Source organism: Bombina bombina, chromosome 4 (genome assembly GCF_027579735.1).
Source record: "Bombina bombina isolate aBomBom1 chromosome 4, aBomBom1.pri, whole genome shotgun sequence".
Taxonomy (NCBI): domain Eukaryota; kingdom Metazoa; phylum Chordata; class Amphibia; order Anura; family Bombinatoridae; genus Bombina; species Bombina bombina.
In genome coordinates, this window is record NC_069502.1 from 991,649,039 (window position 1) to 991,663,886 (window position 14,848).

General features: G+C 38.0%; 1 protein-coding gene across 1 annotated transcript in view; it reads left to right on the forward strand.

The window, feature by feature from the left end:
* Positions 1 to 14,848, forward strand: part of SANBR (SANT and BTB domain regulator of CSR) — a 168,331-nt gene that overhangs the window by 91,893 nt on the left and 61,590 nt on the right. Inside the window, exon 10 of the mRNA XM_053712047.1 lies at positions 6,769 to 6,879. Within this exon, the coding sequence (XP_053568022.1) occupies positions 6,769 to 6,879 (111 nt within the window). The remainder of the gene's footprint in view (positions 1 to 6,768; positions 6,880 to 14,848) is intronic.

Genomic DNA, 14,848 nt, shown 5'->3' on the forward strand with positions numbered 1-14,848 from the left:
TCTAATTCCATTGCTTTGGTTTCAGGTGTAACCTGTTTAAGATCTTGAAATAAGGACTTCTTATGACAGAGTATGATAAATGAACTACCTAGAAACACTATACTAGTTACTATGGATGTGGAATCCTTATACAGCAACATCCCGCATAAGGATGGTATTGAGGCCTGCAGTAAATTTCTCTCATCCCACCAAACAACACACAAATATGATAGTGCAACTATTGCCCAGCTTATAGAATTCATACTCACACACAACTATTTCAGTTTTAACAACAATTACTACCTACAAATGACAGGGACAGCGATGGGCACAAAAATGTCACCACAATATGCCAATCTTTTCATGGCATACCTAGAATACAGATTCTTATGTACTCAGCCCCACAAACCGTATACATATTATCGTTACATCGATGATATTTTCATAATATGGACAGAAGGAGAAGAAAGCCTCTTAGATTTCCACAAATCATTTAATTCATTTCACCCGTCAATAAACCTTAAAATGGACTTTTCAAATCATAGTGTGAACTTCTTGGACTGCACAATAACTGTCACCAATGGCATCCTTCATTCATCTATATACAGAAAACCCACAGACAGGTACAGCTACCTCCACAATTCCAGCTTCCATCCCAATCACACCAAACAAGGTATCATCTACAGCCAAGCTATCAGATATCACCGCATTTGCTCTGACACAAAAGACAGAGATCACCACCTGAGAACACTGTCAGAGTCATTTAGGCAAAAGGGCTACAAGGAAAGGACAATATCTAAAAAAATCAAATCTGCCCTAAAAACACCACGGGAAAGACTCCTACAATACAAAGAAAAGGAAAACAAAACAAGAACCCCTCTAGTAGTCACTTACAACCCTACTCTGGAAGGAGTGCGCAAAATTATTAAAGAGCTACAACCACTAATTTCAGAGGACCCCACACTCAAAAAAATATTTCCTGAACCCCCCATACTAGCATTCAAACAACCGCCTAACCTGAGACAGAGATTGGTCCGCAGCAAATTAACCACAGAACAGAAGCGCACACAGAATGGCACTGCACGATGCAACAAATCACTCTGCAAACTGTGCCAACATATATGTGACAACAACACAGCCAGACACAACAACGCGTCATACAATATTAAGGGATCCTATTCGTGCTCATCTGCTAATGTGGTGTACATGATACAGTGTACAGCGTGTGACAGAGGTTGCTACATTGGAGAAACTGGCCTAAAGCTGCATCTCAGAATGAATCTACACAGACACTCGATCAAAAACCACAAGGAAAATGAATATTGTACCCCTGTTGGTCATCACTTCACCCAGACTGGTCACTCCATCCTTAACCTCAGGATTAAAATTCTTAAAGGGAATTTCAAAGACTCTCATGAACGAAAGACGTTTGAGATGAAAATGATCACACATTTCAATACCAGAAATGAAGGACTTAATGTAGACTCTGGCTTTCTCACACACTACCATAACTTTCTATAATCTCTCATCTTACTGTCCTATATTGGTTTCTTTTTCCTTTTTGTTTTTCCTCTCATCTGACCTATTTACTCTCCTCTGTTTATTTATTCTTTCTGGCTATTCTCAGCTATTTTCTCCTTCAGACACATTCTCTGCTTTTATGACACCCCCTCTCACCCCCCCTTCCTCCCTTCCATTTGTTGTATGTGATGTGTATCTATATCAGAATGATCAGTATTGCTTCAGACCTGAGGAAGAGAGGAAAACTCTCGAAAGCTTGTCTTTTAAATATTATGTTAGTCCAATAAAAAAGGTATCACTGCATACTGCAATACTTTGTTTTTTGAGCATCTATCTACTGGACTAACACGGCTACTCCAATCTTCACTATATATGTATATATATATGTATATGTATATATGTATATATGTATATATATATGTATATGTATATGTATGTATATGTATATATATATATATATATATATGTATATGTATATATGTATGTATATATGTATATATATATGTATATGTATATATAGCGCTGGGTACAAAGATAGGGGTATACAATGACAAGGATTTGTGATAAAATACAAAACATAACAAACTAAACAAATCTAGTACATGAGGAAGAGGGCCTTACTCCGGAGAGCTCACAGTCTACAGGTTGAGGGTGCAGAGACATAAGGTTTGGGGTAGTTTGGATTGTCACATGGATTGTAGTTGCTACAGTGAGTCAGGCAGTTGAATAATTATTTTGGTAGGGTGAGAGATGGAAAGCCTCTCTGAATAGATATGCTTTCAAGGAGCGTCTGAAGCTATACAAGGTTGGAGACAGTCTTATTGAGCGGGGTAGAGAGTTCCAGAGGACAGGAGCAGCATGTGAGAAGTCTTGGAGACAGGAGGGGGATGTAGAGATAACAGGAGTAGAGAGACGTAGGTCAGAGTTTGATCAAAGAGAACTGGATGGGGAATATTTGTAGATGAAAGAGGAAATTTAGTTGTGAGTTAGACTGTTGAGTGCTTTGTTAGTTAGGGTTAATACTTTAAGTTGTATTCTGGAGTGTATGGGGAGCCAGTGTAGAGACTGGCAGAGTGGAGCAGCTGATGTAGATCGGTAACTTAGGTGGATGAGTCTAGCTGTAGCATTCATAATAGATTGGAGGGAGGAGAGGCGGTGCTTTGGAAGGCCATTTAGAAGTAGATTGCAATAATCAATGCTTGAGAAAATGAGGGAAGGAATTAGTATTTTTGTAGTTTTTTTTAGTAAGGAAGGGACAAATTTGGTAAGCGCTTGTATATGTGGGTTGAATGTGAGTTCTGAGTCAAGTGTGACCCCAAGACAGCGGACCTGGGGTGAGGTGTTGAGAATAGAGTCTCCGACCATTAGAGCAATGTCAAGTGTTGGATGTCTCGAAGAGGGGGAATAAGAAGCAGCTCAGTTTTGGACAGATTAAGTTGGAGGTAGTGTGAAGACATCCAATAGGAATTGCAGAGAGGCAGTTGGAAATCTGGTTGAGTAAGGAGGGAGAAATATCAGGAGAGGAAAGATAGATTTGGGTATCATCAGCATATAAGTGGTACTGGAAGCCAAAGGAGGCTATAAGTTTTCCAAGGGAGGATGTATAGAGAGAGAAAAGCAAGGGACCCAAAACAGAGCCTTGCGGGACTCCAACTGAGTAGGAGTGTAATGCCAATAAATCACAGTATATTTATATGTAAGGGACATTATTTTGTTTTGCAGTCATTAAAGGGACATAATACCCATAGGCTAAATCACTTGATACTGATGCAGCATAACTGAGTAAGTGCTGTTTGAACAGTTATCCTCCAGCTACTGTCAGCTGCAGGTTGAAAAAAATCCAGCCAATCAGCTTCATCAGTGCTGATGCTATACTTTGCTTTAGTTTGATCTCATGAGACTTCACTGAAATATCATGAGATTTCATAGTAAAATGCCTTAAACTGAATAGGGAAATAACAACATGACTGTGCTTGCACATACCAGATGCACACTCCCTAGCAAGTTTCTATAACTAGTATGCTGAATAAAGTCCCTTTAAGATGGGATGAGACATTTTGATGTAAAATATCTTCCTTTATTACATAGAGATGTTTAAGTGATGTTTTCTAGTTACCTTTTCTACAGATATGTTGCATTACTTTCAAGTGCTTTAACATTTGGTTATGATGTCCCTTTATATATATGTATATTTATTTTGTTTTTAGCAATATAAAGAGGTAAGTGAAGTTTTTCATGATATAACTTAGTATTTATATCAGACTGTAAACAAAAAATGACAGAGTATATACTACACTAATATTTTATTAAAACAAATAATCAATATTTATATTGATCGACAAATTACTTTATAGTTAATATTAAAAACAAAACCACAACATTTTTATTGATTCAGACAGATGATATAATTTTAAATAACTTTCCAGTTTATTTATCAAATCTGCTCCAGTCTCTTGTTATCCTTAGTTGAAGTATCAGCAATGCACTACTGGGAGCTAGCTTAACACATCTTGTGTGCCAATGACAGGAGGGATATATGTGCATCCCCCAAGTTGCCACAAACATGCATCAATGAAGAAAAACATTGTCAGCATTAATGGGACATGAAAAGAAAATCTTACTTTCATGATTCTTATAGAACATACAACTTCCAAATTTACTTCTATTATTAAGTTTGCTTAATATTCTTGGTATCCTTTGTTGAAGGGCATCAGTGCACTACTGGGAGCTAGCTGAACACAACAGGTGAGGCAATGACGAGGCATATATGTGCTGCTCAGGGGCGGAACTACCATTGGTGCAGCAGGGGGTCCCATTATTATTTTACTTTATTTATGAAGTGCCAACATATATGGAGCCGATTTATCATTGGTCTGTCCGACATGATCCGCTCAGCAGATCATGTCCGACAGACATCGATGAATGGCGACAGCATACGCTTATGAACTGCTTGTGCAATGCCGCCCCCTGCAGATTCGCGACCAATCGGCCGCTAGCAGGGGTGTCAGCCCAATCGTATAGGATCGGGCGGATTGCAGACCGCAGCCTCAGAGGCAGCGTACCACTTATGGAGCAGCAGTCTTAAGATCGCTGCTTCATAGCTGCTGTTTCCAGCGAGCCTGAAGGCTCTCACGGAAACAGGGGCATCAGGGGCCATTCGGCCCTTGATGAATCGGTCCCTCTATCCGAATCATGAAAGTTTCATTTTGACTTTACTGTCCCTTTTAGTTTAAAGGGACAGTCAACACCAGAATTTTGTAGTTTATAAAGATAGATAATCCCTTTATTACCCATTCCCCAGTTTTGCACAACCGATGCTGTTATAATAATATACTTTTTACCTCTGTGATTAACTTGTATCTAAGCTTCTTCTGACAGCCTCCTGATCACATGACATTTTAGTTATTATCTATTGACTTTTATTTTAGCCAATTAGGGCAGTGTCTGCCACAATCCACGGGCGTGATCACAATGTTATCTATATGGTTTACATGAACTAGCTCTCCCCTGTTGTGAAAAGCAAATAAAAAAGCATGTGATAAGAGGAGGCCCTCAAGGGCTTAGAAATTATCATATGTGCCTTCCTAGGTTTAGCTTTCACCCAAGAATACCAAAAAAAACAAAGCAAAATTGGTGATAAAAGTAAATTGGAAAGTTTGTTTAAAATTACATGCCCTATTTAAAACCTGAAAGTGTTTTTTTTTTTTTTTTTTTTGGACTTGGCTGTCTCTTTAAGGGACATTCTAGTGTAGAAAATAGATAAGATAATATTCTAGTGTAAAAATCCCCACACCAGGATTGATCCTATACCGCTCAAAATAAGGATATTGTCAGTAAGCCAGTTAGAAGAAGGGACAAGAGGAAAGTAAAAAAGGATTTTATTTAAAAAAAAAAAATGCAGTAACTTTTCCTAAAGTAGGAGCTATGGAGAATTTGTTCACTATATTATACAACAATCTATTATAAGAAGATGAATATGAATGAATTGTGGTGTTATGTTGATACATACAAGATTGAGTACAAGAACTGGCATTAGGAATGATCCGAGCACAAGTGTATTTTGTACAAGATTTGATTTTTTTGTACTAGGCATTTCGATTGACTGTATGCCAGATATACATTTTATGACAGAACTAAGAGCAAGGTTACCAATATACAGCTTTAGGGACAAGGTTGGACTTGAATACAGTACAACACTCTGAGGAAACTTGAGTATTACTATATGAAACATGTGACTAGATGCATATGAAGAGGTTTTTTTAATGGTTAGTAGCTGTCTTGCTAGCACTTTACTCCATTGCAGTATATTCTTCCAATACCTTTTTTTAAAATTAAAAAAAATTGTGTGCAACCAAATAGCCCTTTTTTCTTGTTTTAGATACAGTTCTTAGCCCACTGGTTCAGGATACAGTCCAATTTGTATGACCCATTTCCTCAAAGTATTTACCAGCTGAGAAACCTTTTCTAAATGAAAAGCTGTTTTTAGTGATTTATAGCTGTTACCTTGTATTTACTAATTTAGACAAGTCTGCTTATTAAATGGGGTTTGGGAGAATATACCCCTTTTGTATAAAAAGCAGCAAGTCTATCAGCTACTCTTAAAGCTGAGGTTTGTTTTTTTGTAGATATGGAGGCCGATTTACCAAACGTCTGTTGGACCTGATCCGACAGTGCGGATCAGGTCCGACAGACATCGCTGAATGCGGAGAGCAATACGCTCTCCGTATTCAGCATTGCACCAGCAGCTCACAAGAGCAGCTGGTGCAACGCCGCCCCCTGCAGACTCGCGGCCAATCGGCTGCCAGCAGGGAGGTGTCAATCAACCCGATCGTACTCGATAGGGTTGAATTGTGGCGATTCCTGTCCGCCTCATCAGAGCAGGCGGCCAGGGTTATGGGGCAGCGGTCTTTAGACCGCTGCTCAATAACTTGTGTTTCTGGCGAGTCTGAAGATTCGCCAGAAACACGGGCCCTCAAGATCCATCCGGAGCTTGATAAATGGGCCTCATGGAGTGAGTTTGAAGCAGAGTTTTTTTTAAATGGATATACAAAGGATTATTAGCTAGCTGGACAGCTAGTGAGCTGGTTGTAGCACTAGAATGTGCAATTTGTACAATTACGTTGTATTAATCATATAGTTCCCAGATAATATTGCACATATAAACATCTGTACTTATGTTTTTTCTTTATAATTGATTATTTTTGTCAAAAACTCCTAGAATGCTATAAATGTTGGGCTAAAAACGTAAGTCTTGTTGTTTCTTGTTAGATGTTCTCTTTGTAAAAGACTGCTGACAAAAGAAGCTGAGCAAAAGATCTCTTGTCTACCAGGGAAAATTCACATAGATCAACATGGAAATATTGTGTACTTTCATATCAGGTAATTTAATTTCTATACAAATCTGTATTTATTCTGTACCATGTGACTTGCATGAGGAAGCAGAAATATATCATTTAAATGGAGCCTCTTATCTCATAGGCAAAACTAGGTTGTTTCTACCAAAAAACAACAACATTTTGTATTCTCTTTTTTTTTTTTTTTTTAAACTAACTGTTGCTTAAAGGGACAGTTTACTCAAAAATGTTGTCCCCTTTAATTTGTTATCAATGATCCACTTTACCTGCTGGAATGTATTAAATTGTTTACAAGTATTTCCATTAATCTTATATTGGCATTTTAATTAGTTTATTTAGCCTGTGGTATCCCCGACCCATCCTGAAAGTTTTTGGCCACGAGGCCAAGCTGTATTAACACAGCCAGTAGAAGAAATTACACTCCCAGTGGGGTATAGAATAGATAAGGTAATAAAATGTTAATTTTCCATTATTCTCTCCAAGTATTGGTGATTGGTTTATGGACAGATATAAGATAAATAAGCAGGTATATGTACACAATGTGATAAAGTAATAAGATCTGAGTATACCTACAAGCTCAACCCATTTTATTAGGTTGTGGCTTCAAAACACAAAATCAGCTAATTCATATACACAAATAAGCCTTAAAAAAAACAAATCTCATACATTTTATACTCTGCAGCTGGTAAAAAAAAGTAATTTAAAACACATTAAGGGAAAAACAATTTTATAGTATACTGTCCCTTTAAGGTGGTGCTGGTGATGATGATAACATGTATACATATGTTTGCCTCACCTAATTCAGAGCCGATCCTCATAACAAAGAAGAGGGCATGTCATTGTAGCAATTTTCCTATTCTGTACAATAAAAAGAATGGCAAAATCATTTCATGTTCTGTCTTTGCAAATTTATATTTGGTACTTGATATTTGATATACTTATTATTTTTTATTATAATGTAAATATGAGTACTTACTCCTGGTAGGTAGAAGAGTGGGAGTTAACCTGTAAGTAATACTATAGTCTTCATGACTTTTGTAGAGCTTCACCTACTCTCTGGAATTTCCTTTCCTTCATCTCAGGTGTTCAGATTTGTAATGCATCAACCTGTTTTTCTTATGGTTCTCACCTCGGACCCCTCACCTTCTCTATCAACTACCCATGCACTTGCTTTAGCTTTTAATCTTAGGAGCCTACCTGCCCTGTAGGTACAAAACGGCTCCTTAAATTCAAGTAAAACTGAATAAACATATGCATAATCAAAAGTGATTCTACACATAAAACCTTTTTTATTTTCGTGAATGCACAGTGTATTTTGTGTAAACACGCTTTAAAAATGGCTCCCCCTACATAACAGCTCTTTAAAGACAGCCCCCCCCTACAGCTCAGTGGTGATGTTGGCGGACTTTTTCTGAAGTTGTGATCCCCATGATATCCTATAGGAGACACGTCGCAACTCGTCAGCATAAAGAGGTTCAGCCCACTTTTTTAGAATATATCGATAGAATAACAGGGCTCTCATGACGAGCGTCTCCCAAACGATTCTTAAAAGAATGCTTTTAAATACAGTTTTAGGAGAAAAGTCTTCAAGCGTGAATAAAAAGTAACTTTTATTGTATCATTTAAAAGCAAACAAGGAACTACAGAGCTGTAGACTCTCATTAACTGTAGATGAAGGTGATGTACATTAGATGATAATTCCCGCGCTGTGTCTTTTACCCTTTTTCATTAGACATGTGTGTTTTGTTCCGAATCGAAATTCGGACAAATTTGCCAAATTCGGAGATTACAATCTATTCGAATTTCCGAATTACCCTAGCAACGAAACTAAACTAATCCAATTCCAAATGCATTTGTAACAAATAAATCCGAATTCGTTCGGATTTATTTGTTACATTCGAATACCCATGGACATGGAACCATCTGAATCAACATAACACATACCGAACTTCCAAATTTACGAATCAAATCCGAAACAAATACATCCGAATTTATTTTAATCCGAACCGAAATTCGAAAAAATCTGAATCGGTCCGAAATTAACCAAAAAATGTTTTCCGCTGTGCACATCTATTTTTCGTAGAATTATAAGTATTATTCTATTATCATGCAGCTATTGCCAAACTGTTGTGGAATATATTGGTACTTTATAAATAAATTATGAAGATGATAATAATATTATATGGAAATGTTTTAAGGATTTTTCCAGTGATATTTGAATTGATTTTGTTTGGCTTGGCTGAAAATAAATAACACAACCTGATTAAGTGCTTTTGGGTAAGGTGTAAATACATTTTGATTTATTTTATATTAAAGGAATAGTCTTGTCAAAATTAAACTTTCATGATTCAGATAGAGCATGCAATTTGAAGCAACTTTCTAATTTACTCCTATTATCAATTTCTTTCATGTAATTGGCAAGAGTCCATGAGCTAGTGACGTATGGGATATACATTCCTACCAGGAGGGGCAAAGTTTCCCAAACCTCAAAATGCCTATAAATACACCCCTCACCACACCCACAATTCAGTTTTACAAACTTTGCCTCCCATGGAGGTGGTGAAGTAAGTTTGTGCTAGATTCTTCGTTGATATGCGCTTCGCAGCAGGCTGGAGCCCGGTTTTCCTCTCAGAGTGCAGTGAATGTCAGAGGGATGTGAAGAGAGTATTGCCTATTTGAATACAATGGTCTTCCTCTAGGGGATCTATTTCATAGGTTCTCTGTTATCGGTCGATTTCTTCTCCTACCTCCCTTTTCAGATCGACGATATACTCTTATATACCATTACCTCTACTGATTCTCGTTTCAGTACTGGTTTAGCTATCTACTAAGTTTTTTCGTAGTTGCGTCATTTTTCACGTATACGTGTTACAGACTTTTTTTGCGCCAAAAAATGTGGGCGTCGTTTTTTCAGCGTCACAGGATGTGGTGTCATTCTTGGCGCCAAAAATATGGGCGTTGTACTTGGCGCCAATAATGTGGGCGTCATACTTGGCGCCAAAAATGTGGGCGTCATTTTTGTCTCCACCTCTTTCCACATTATTTAAATCTCACTTTTTCATTGCTTCTGGTTGCTAGAAGCTTGTTTATTTGGCATTTTTTCCCATTCCTGAAACTGTCCTTTAAGGAATTTGATAATTTTGCTTTATATGTTGTTTTTTCTATTACATATTGCAAGATGTCTCAACCTGACCCTGGATCAGAATCTACTTCTGGAAAGACGCTGCCTGATGCTGGTTCTACCAAATTTAAGTGCATTTGTTGTAAACTTTTGGTATCTATTCCTCTGGCTGTAGTTTGTGTTAGTTGTCATGATAAACTTTCTAATGCAGATAGGGTATCCATTAGTAATAATCCTTTACCTGTTGTCGTTCCTTCAACATCTAATGTTCAGGATGTCCCTGTTAATGTAAAATAATTTGTTTCTAATTCTATTAGGAAGGCTCTGTCTGTTATTCCTCCTTCCAGTAAACGTAAAAGCTCTTTTAAAACTTCTCATATTTCAGATGAATTTTTAAGTGACCGCCATCATTCTGACTTATCTGTTTCTGATGAGGATCTTTCTGGTTCTGAAGATTCTGCCTCAGATATTGACACTGACAAATCTTCATATTTATTTAAGATGGAGTTTATTCGTTCTTTACTTAAAGAAGTATTGATTGCATTAGATATGGAGGAGTCTAATCCTCTTGATACTAAATCTACTAAGCGTTTAAATTCGGTTTTTAAACCTCATGTAGTTATTCCAGAAGTTTTTCCAGTTCCTGATGCTATTTCAGAAGTAATTTCTAGGGAATGGAATAGTCTGGGTACTTCATTTACTCCTTCTCCAAGGTTTAAGAAATTGTACCCTGTGCCATCTGATAGATTAGAATTTTGGGACAAGATCCCTAAAGTTGATGGGGCTATTTCTACTGTTGCTAAACGTACTACTATTCCTACAGCGGATAGTACTTCCTTTAAGGATCCTTTAGATAAGAAGCTTGAATCTTTTCTAAGGAGAGTTTATTTATGTTCAGGTAATCTTCTTAGACCTGCTATTTCTTTGGCTGATGTTGCTGCAGCTTCCACTTTCTGGTTGGATGCTTTGGCGCAACAAGTATCAGACCATAATGCTTATAGCATTGTTAAACTTCTTCAACATCCTAATAACTTTATTTGTGATGCCATTTTTTATATCATTAGAATTGATGTCAGGTATATGTCTTTAGCTATTTTAGCTAGAAGAGCTTTATGGCTTAAATCTTGGAATGCAGATATGACTTCTAAGTCAACTTTGCTTTCTCTTTCTTTCCAAGGTAATAAATTATTTGGTTCACAGTTGGATTCTATTATTTCAACTGTTACTGGGGGGAAAGGAACTTTTTTGCCTCAGGACAAAAAATCTAAAGGTAAATACAGGGCTGCTAATCGTTTTCATTCCTTTCGTCAGAATAAAGAACAGAAGCCTGACCCTTCCCCTAAAGGAACGGTTTCCGTTTGGAAGCCTTCTCCAGTCTGGAATAAATCCAAGCCTTTTAGAAAGTCAAAACCAGCTCCCAAATCCTCATGAAGGTGCGGCCCTCATTCCAGCACAGCTGGTAGGGGGCAGGTTATGATTTTTCAAAGATATTTGGATCAATTCGATTCACAGTCTTTGGATTCAGAACATTGTTTCACAAGGGTACAGAATAGGTTTCAAGGTAAGGCCGCCTGTGAGAAGATTTTTTTCTCTCTCACATTCCAGTAAACCCAGTGAAGGCTCAGGCATTTCTGAAATGTGTTTCAGACCTAGAGTTGGCTGGGGTAATTGTGCCAGTTCCAGTTCTGGAACGGGGTCTGGGGTTTTACTCAAATCTTTTCATTGTACCAAAGAAGGAGAATTCCTTCAGACCAGTTCTGGATCTAAAAATATTGAATCGTTATGTAAGGATACCAACATTCAAAATGGTGACTATAAGGACTATTCTGCCTTTTGTTCAGCAAGGGCATTATATGTCTACAATAGACTTACAGGATGCATATCTTCATATTCCAATTCATCCAGATCACTATCAGTTCCTGAGATTCTCTTTTCTAGACAAGCATTACCAGTTTGTTGCCCTTCCGTTTGGCCTAGCAACAGCTCCAAGGATCTTTTCAAAGGTTCTCTGTGCCCTTCTCTCTGTCATCAGAGAACAGGGTATTGCGGTTTTTCCTTATTTGGACGATATCTTGGTACTTGCTCAGTCTTTACATTCTGCAGAATCTCATACGAATCAACTTGTGTTGTTTCTTCAAAGACATGGTTGGAGGATCAATTTACCAAAGAGTTCTTTGATTCCTCAGACAAAGGTAACCTTTTTGGGCTTTCAAATAGATTCAGTGTCCATGACTTTGTCTCTAAAAGAAAAGAGACGTCTGAAGTTGTTTTCAGCTTGTCGAAACCTTCAGTCTCAATCGTTCCCTTCGGTAGCTTTGTGCATGGAAATTCTAGGTCTCATGACTGCTGCATCGGACGCGATCCCCTTTGCTCGTTTTCACATGAGACCTCTCCAGCTTTGTATGCTGAACCAATGGTGCAGGGATTATACAAAGCTATCACAATTAATATCATTAAATCCCAATGTTCGATCTTCTCTGACTTGGTGGTTGGATCACCATTGTTTAATTCAAGGGGCCTCTTTTGTTCGTCCAACCTGGACTGTGATCTCAACAGATGCGAGTCTTTCAGGTTGGGGAGCTGTATGGGGATCTCTGACAGCGCAGGGGGTTTGGGAATCTCAGGAGGCGAGATTACCAATCAACATTTTGGAACTCCGTGTGATTTTCAGAGCTCTTCAGTTCTGGCCTCTTCTGAAGAGAGAATCGTTTATTTGTTTTCCGACAGACAATGTCACAACCGTGGCATATGTCAATCATCAAGGTGGGACTCACAGTCCTCAAGCTATGAAAGAAGTATCCCGGATACTTGTATGGGTGGAATCCAGCTCCTGTCTAATTTCTGCGGTTCATATCCCAGGTGTAGACAATTGGGAAGCGGATTATCTCAGTCGCCAGACGTTACATCCGGGCGAATGGTCTCTTCATCCAGAGGTATTTTTTCAGATTGTTCAAATCTGGGGACTTCCAGAAATAGATCTGATGGCCTCTCATCTAAACAAGAAACTTCCCAGGTATCTGTCCAGATCCAGGGATCCTCAGGCGGAAGCAGTAGACGCATTGTCAATTCCTTGGAAATTATCATCCTGCCTATATCTTTCCGCCTCTAGTTCTTCTTCCAAAAGTGATTTCCAAAATTCTAATGGAACGTTCGTTTGTACTGCTGGTGGCTCCAGCATGGCCTCACAGGTTTTGGTATGCGGATCTCATTCGGATGGCCAGTTGCCAACCTTGGACTCTTCCGTTAAAGCCAGACCTATCTCAAGGCCCATTTTTCCATCAGGATCTCAAATCATTAAATTTGAAGGTATGGAAATTGAACGCTTGATTCTTAGTCATAGAGGTTTCTCTGACTCAGTAATTAATACTATGTTACAGGCTCGTAAATCTGTGTCTAGGAAGATTTATTATCGAGTCTGGAAGACTTACATTTCTTGGTGTTCTTCTCATAATTTCTCCTGGCATTCTTTTAGAATTCCTAGAATTTTACAGTTTCTTCAGGATGGTTTGGATAAAGGTTTATCTGCAAGTTCTTAGAAAGGACAAATCTCTGCTCTTTCTGTTCTTTTTCACAGAAAGATTGCTAATCTTCCTGATATTCATTGTTTTGTACAGGCTTTGGTTCGTATCAAGCCTGTCATTAAGTCAATCTCTCCTCCTTGGAGTCTTAATTTGGTTCTGAGGGCTTTACAGGCTCCTCCTTTTGAACCTATGCATTCTCTGGATATTAAATTACTTTCTTGGAAAGTATTGTTTCTGTTGGCCATCTCTTCTGCTAGAAGAGTTTCTGAGTTATCTGCTCTTTCTTGTGAATCTCCTTTTCTGATTTTTCATCAGGATAAGGCGGTGTTGCGGACTTCATTTCAATTTTTACCAAAGGTTGTGAATTCTAACAACATTAGTAGAGAAACTGTTGTCCCTTCATTGTGTCCTAATCCTAAGAATTTTCTGGAGAGATCTTTACATTCTTTGGATGTAGTAAGAGCTTTGCAATATTATGTTGAAGCTACTAAAGATTTTAGAAAGACTTTTTTGTTATTTTCTGGTTCCAGGAAAGTTTAGAAAGCTTCTGCCATTTCCTTGGCATCTTGGTTAAAGTCTTTGGTTCATCATGCTTATGTGGAGTCGGGTAAGTCCCCGCCTCAAAGGATTACGGCTCATTCTACTAGGTCAGTTTCTACTTCCTGGGCTTTTAGGAATGAAGCTTCTGTTGATCAGATTTGCAAAGCAGCAACTTGGTCTTCTTTGCATACTTTTACTAAATTCTACCATTTTGATGTTTTCTCTTCTTCTGAAGCAGTTTTTGGTAGAAAAGTACTTCAGGCAGCTGTTTGAGTTTGATTCTTCTGCTTATAATTTCAGTTTTTTTCATTATTACGATTAAAACTTTTGATTTGGGTTGTGGATTATTTTTTCAGCAGAATTGGCTGTCTTTATTTTGTCCCTCCCTCTCTAGTGACTCTTGCGTGGAAGTTCCACATCTTGGGTATCTGCTATCCCATACGTCACTAGCTCATGGACTCTTGCTAATTACATGAAAGAAAACATAATTTATGTAAGAACTTACCTGATAAATTCATTTCTTTCATATTAGCAAGAGTCCATGAGGCCCACCCTTTTTGTGGTGGTTATGATTTTTTTGTATAAAGCATAATTATTCCAATTCCTTATTTTTAATGCTTTCGCTCCTTTCTTATCACCCCACTTCTTGGCTATTCGTTAAACTGAATTGTGGGTGTGGTGAGGGGTGTATTTATAGGCATTTTGAGGTTTGGGAAACTTTGCCCCTCCTGGTAGGAATGTATATCCCCATACGTCACTAGCTCATGGACTATTGCTAATATGAAAGAAATGAATTTATCAGGTAAGTTCTT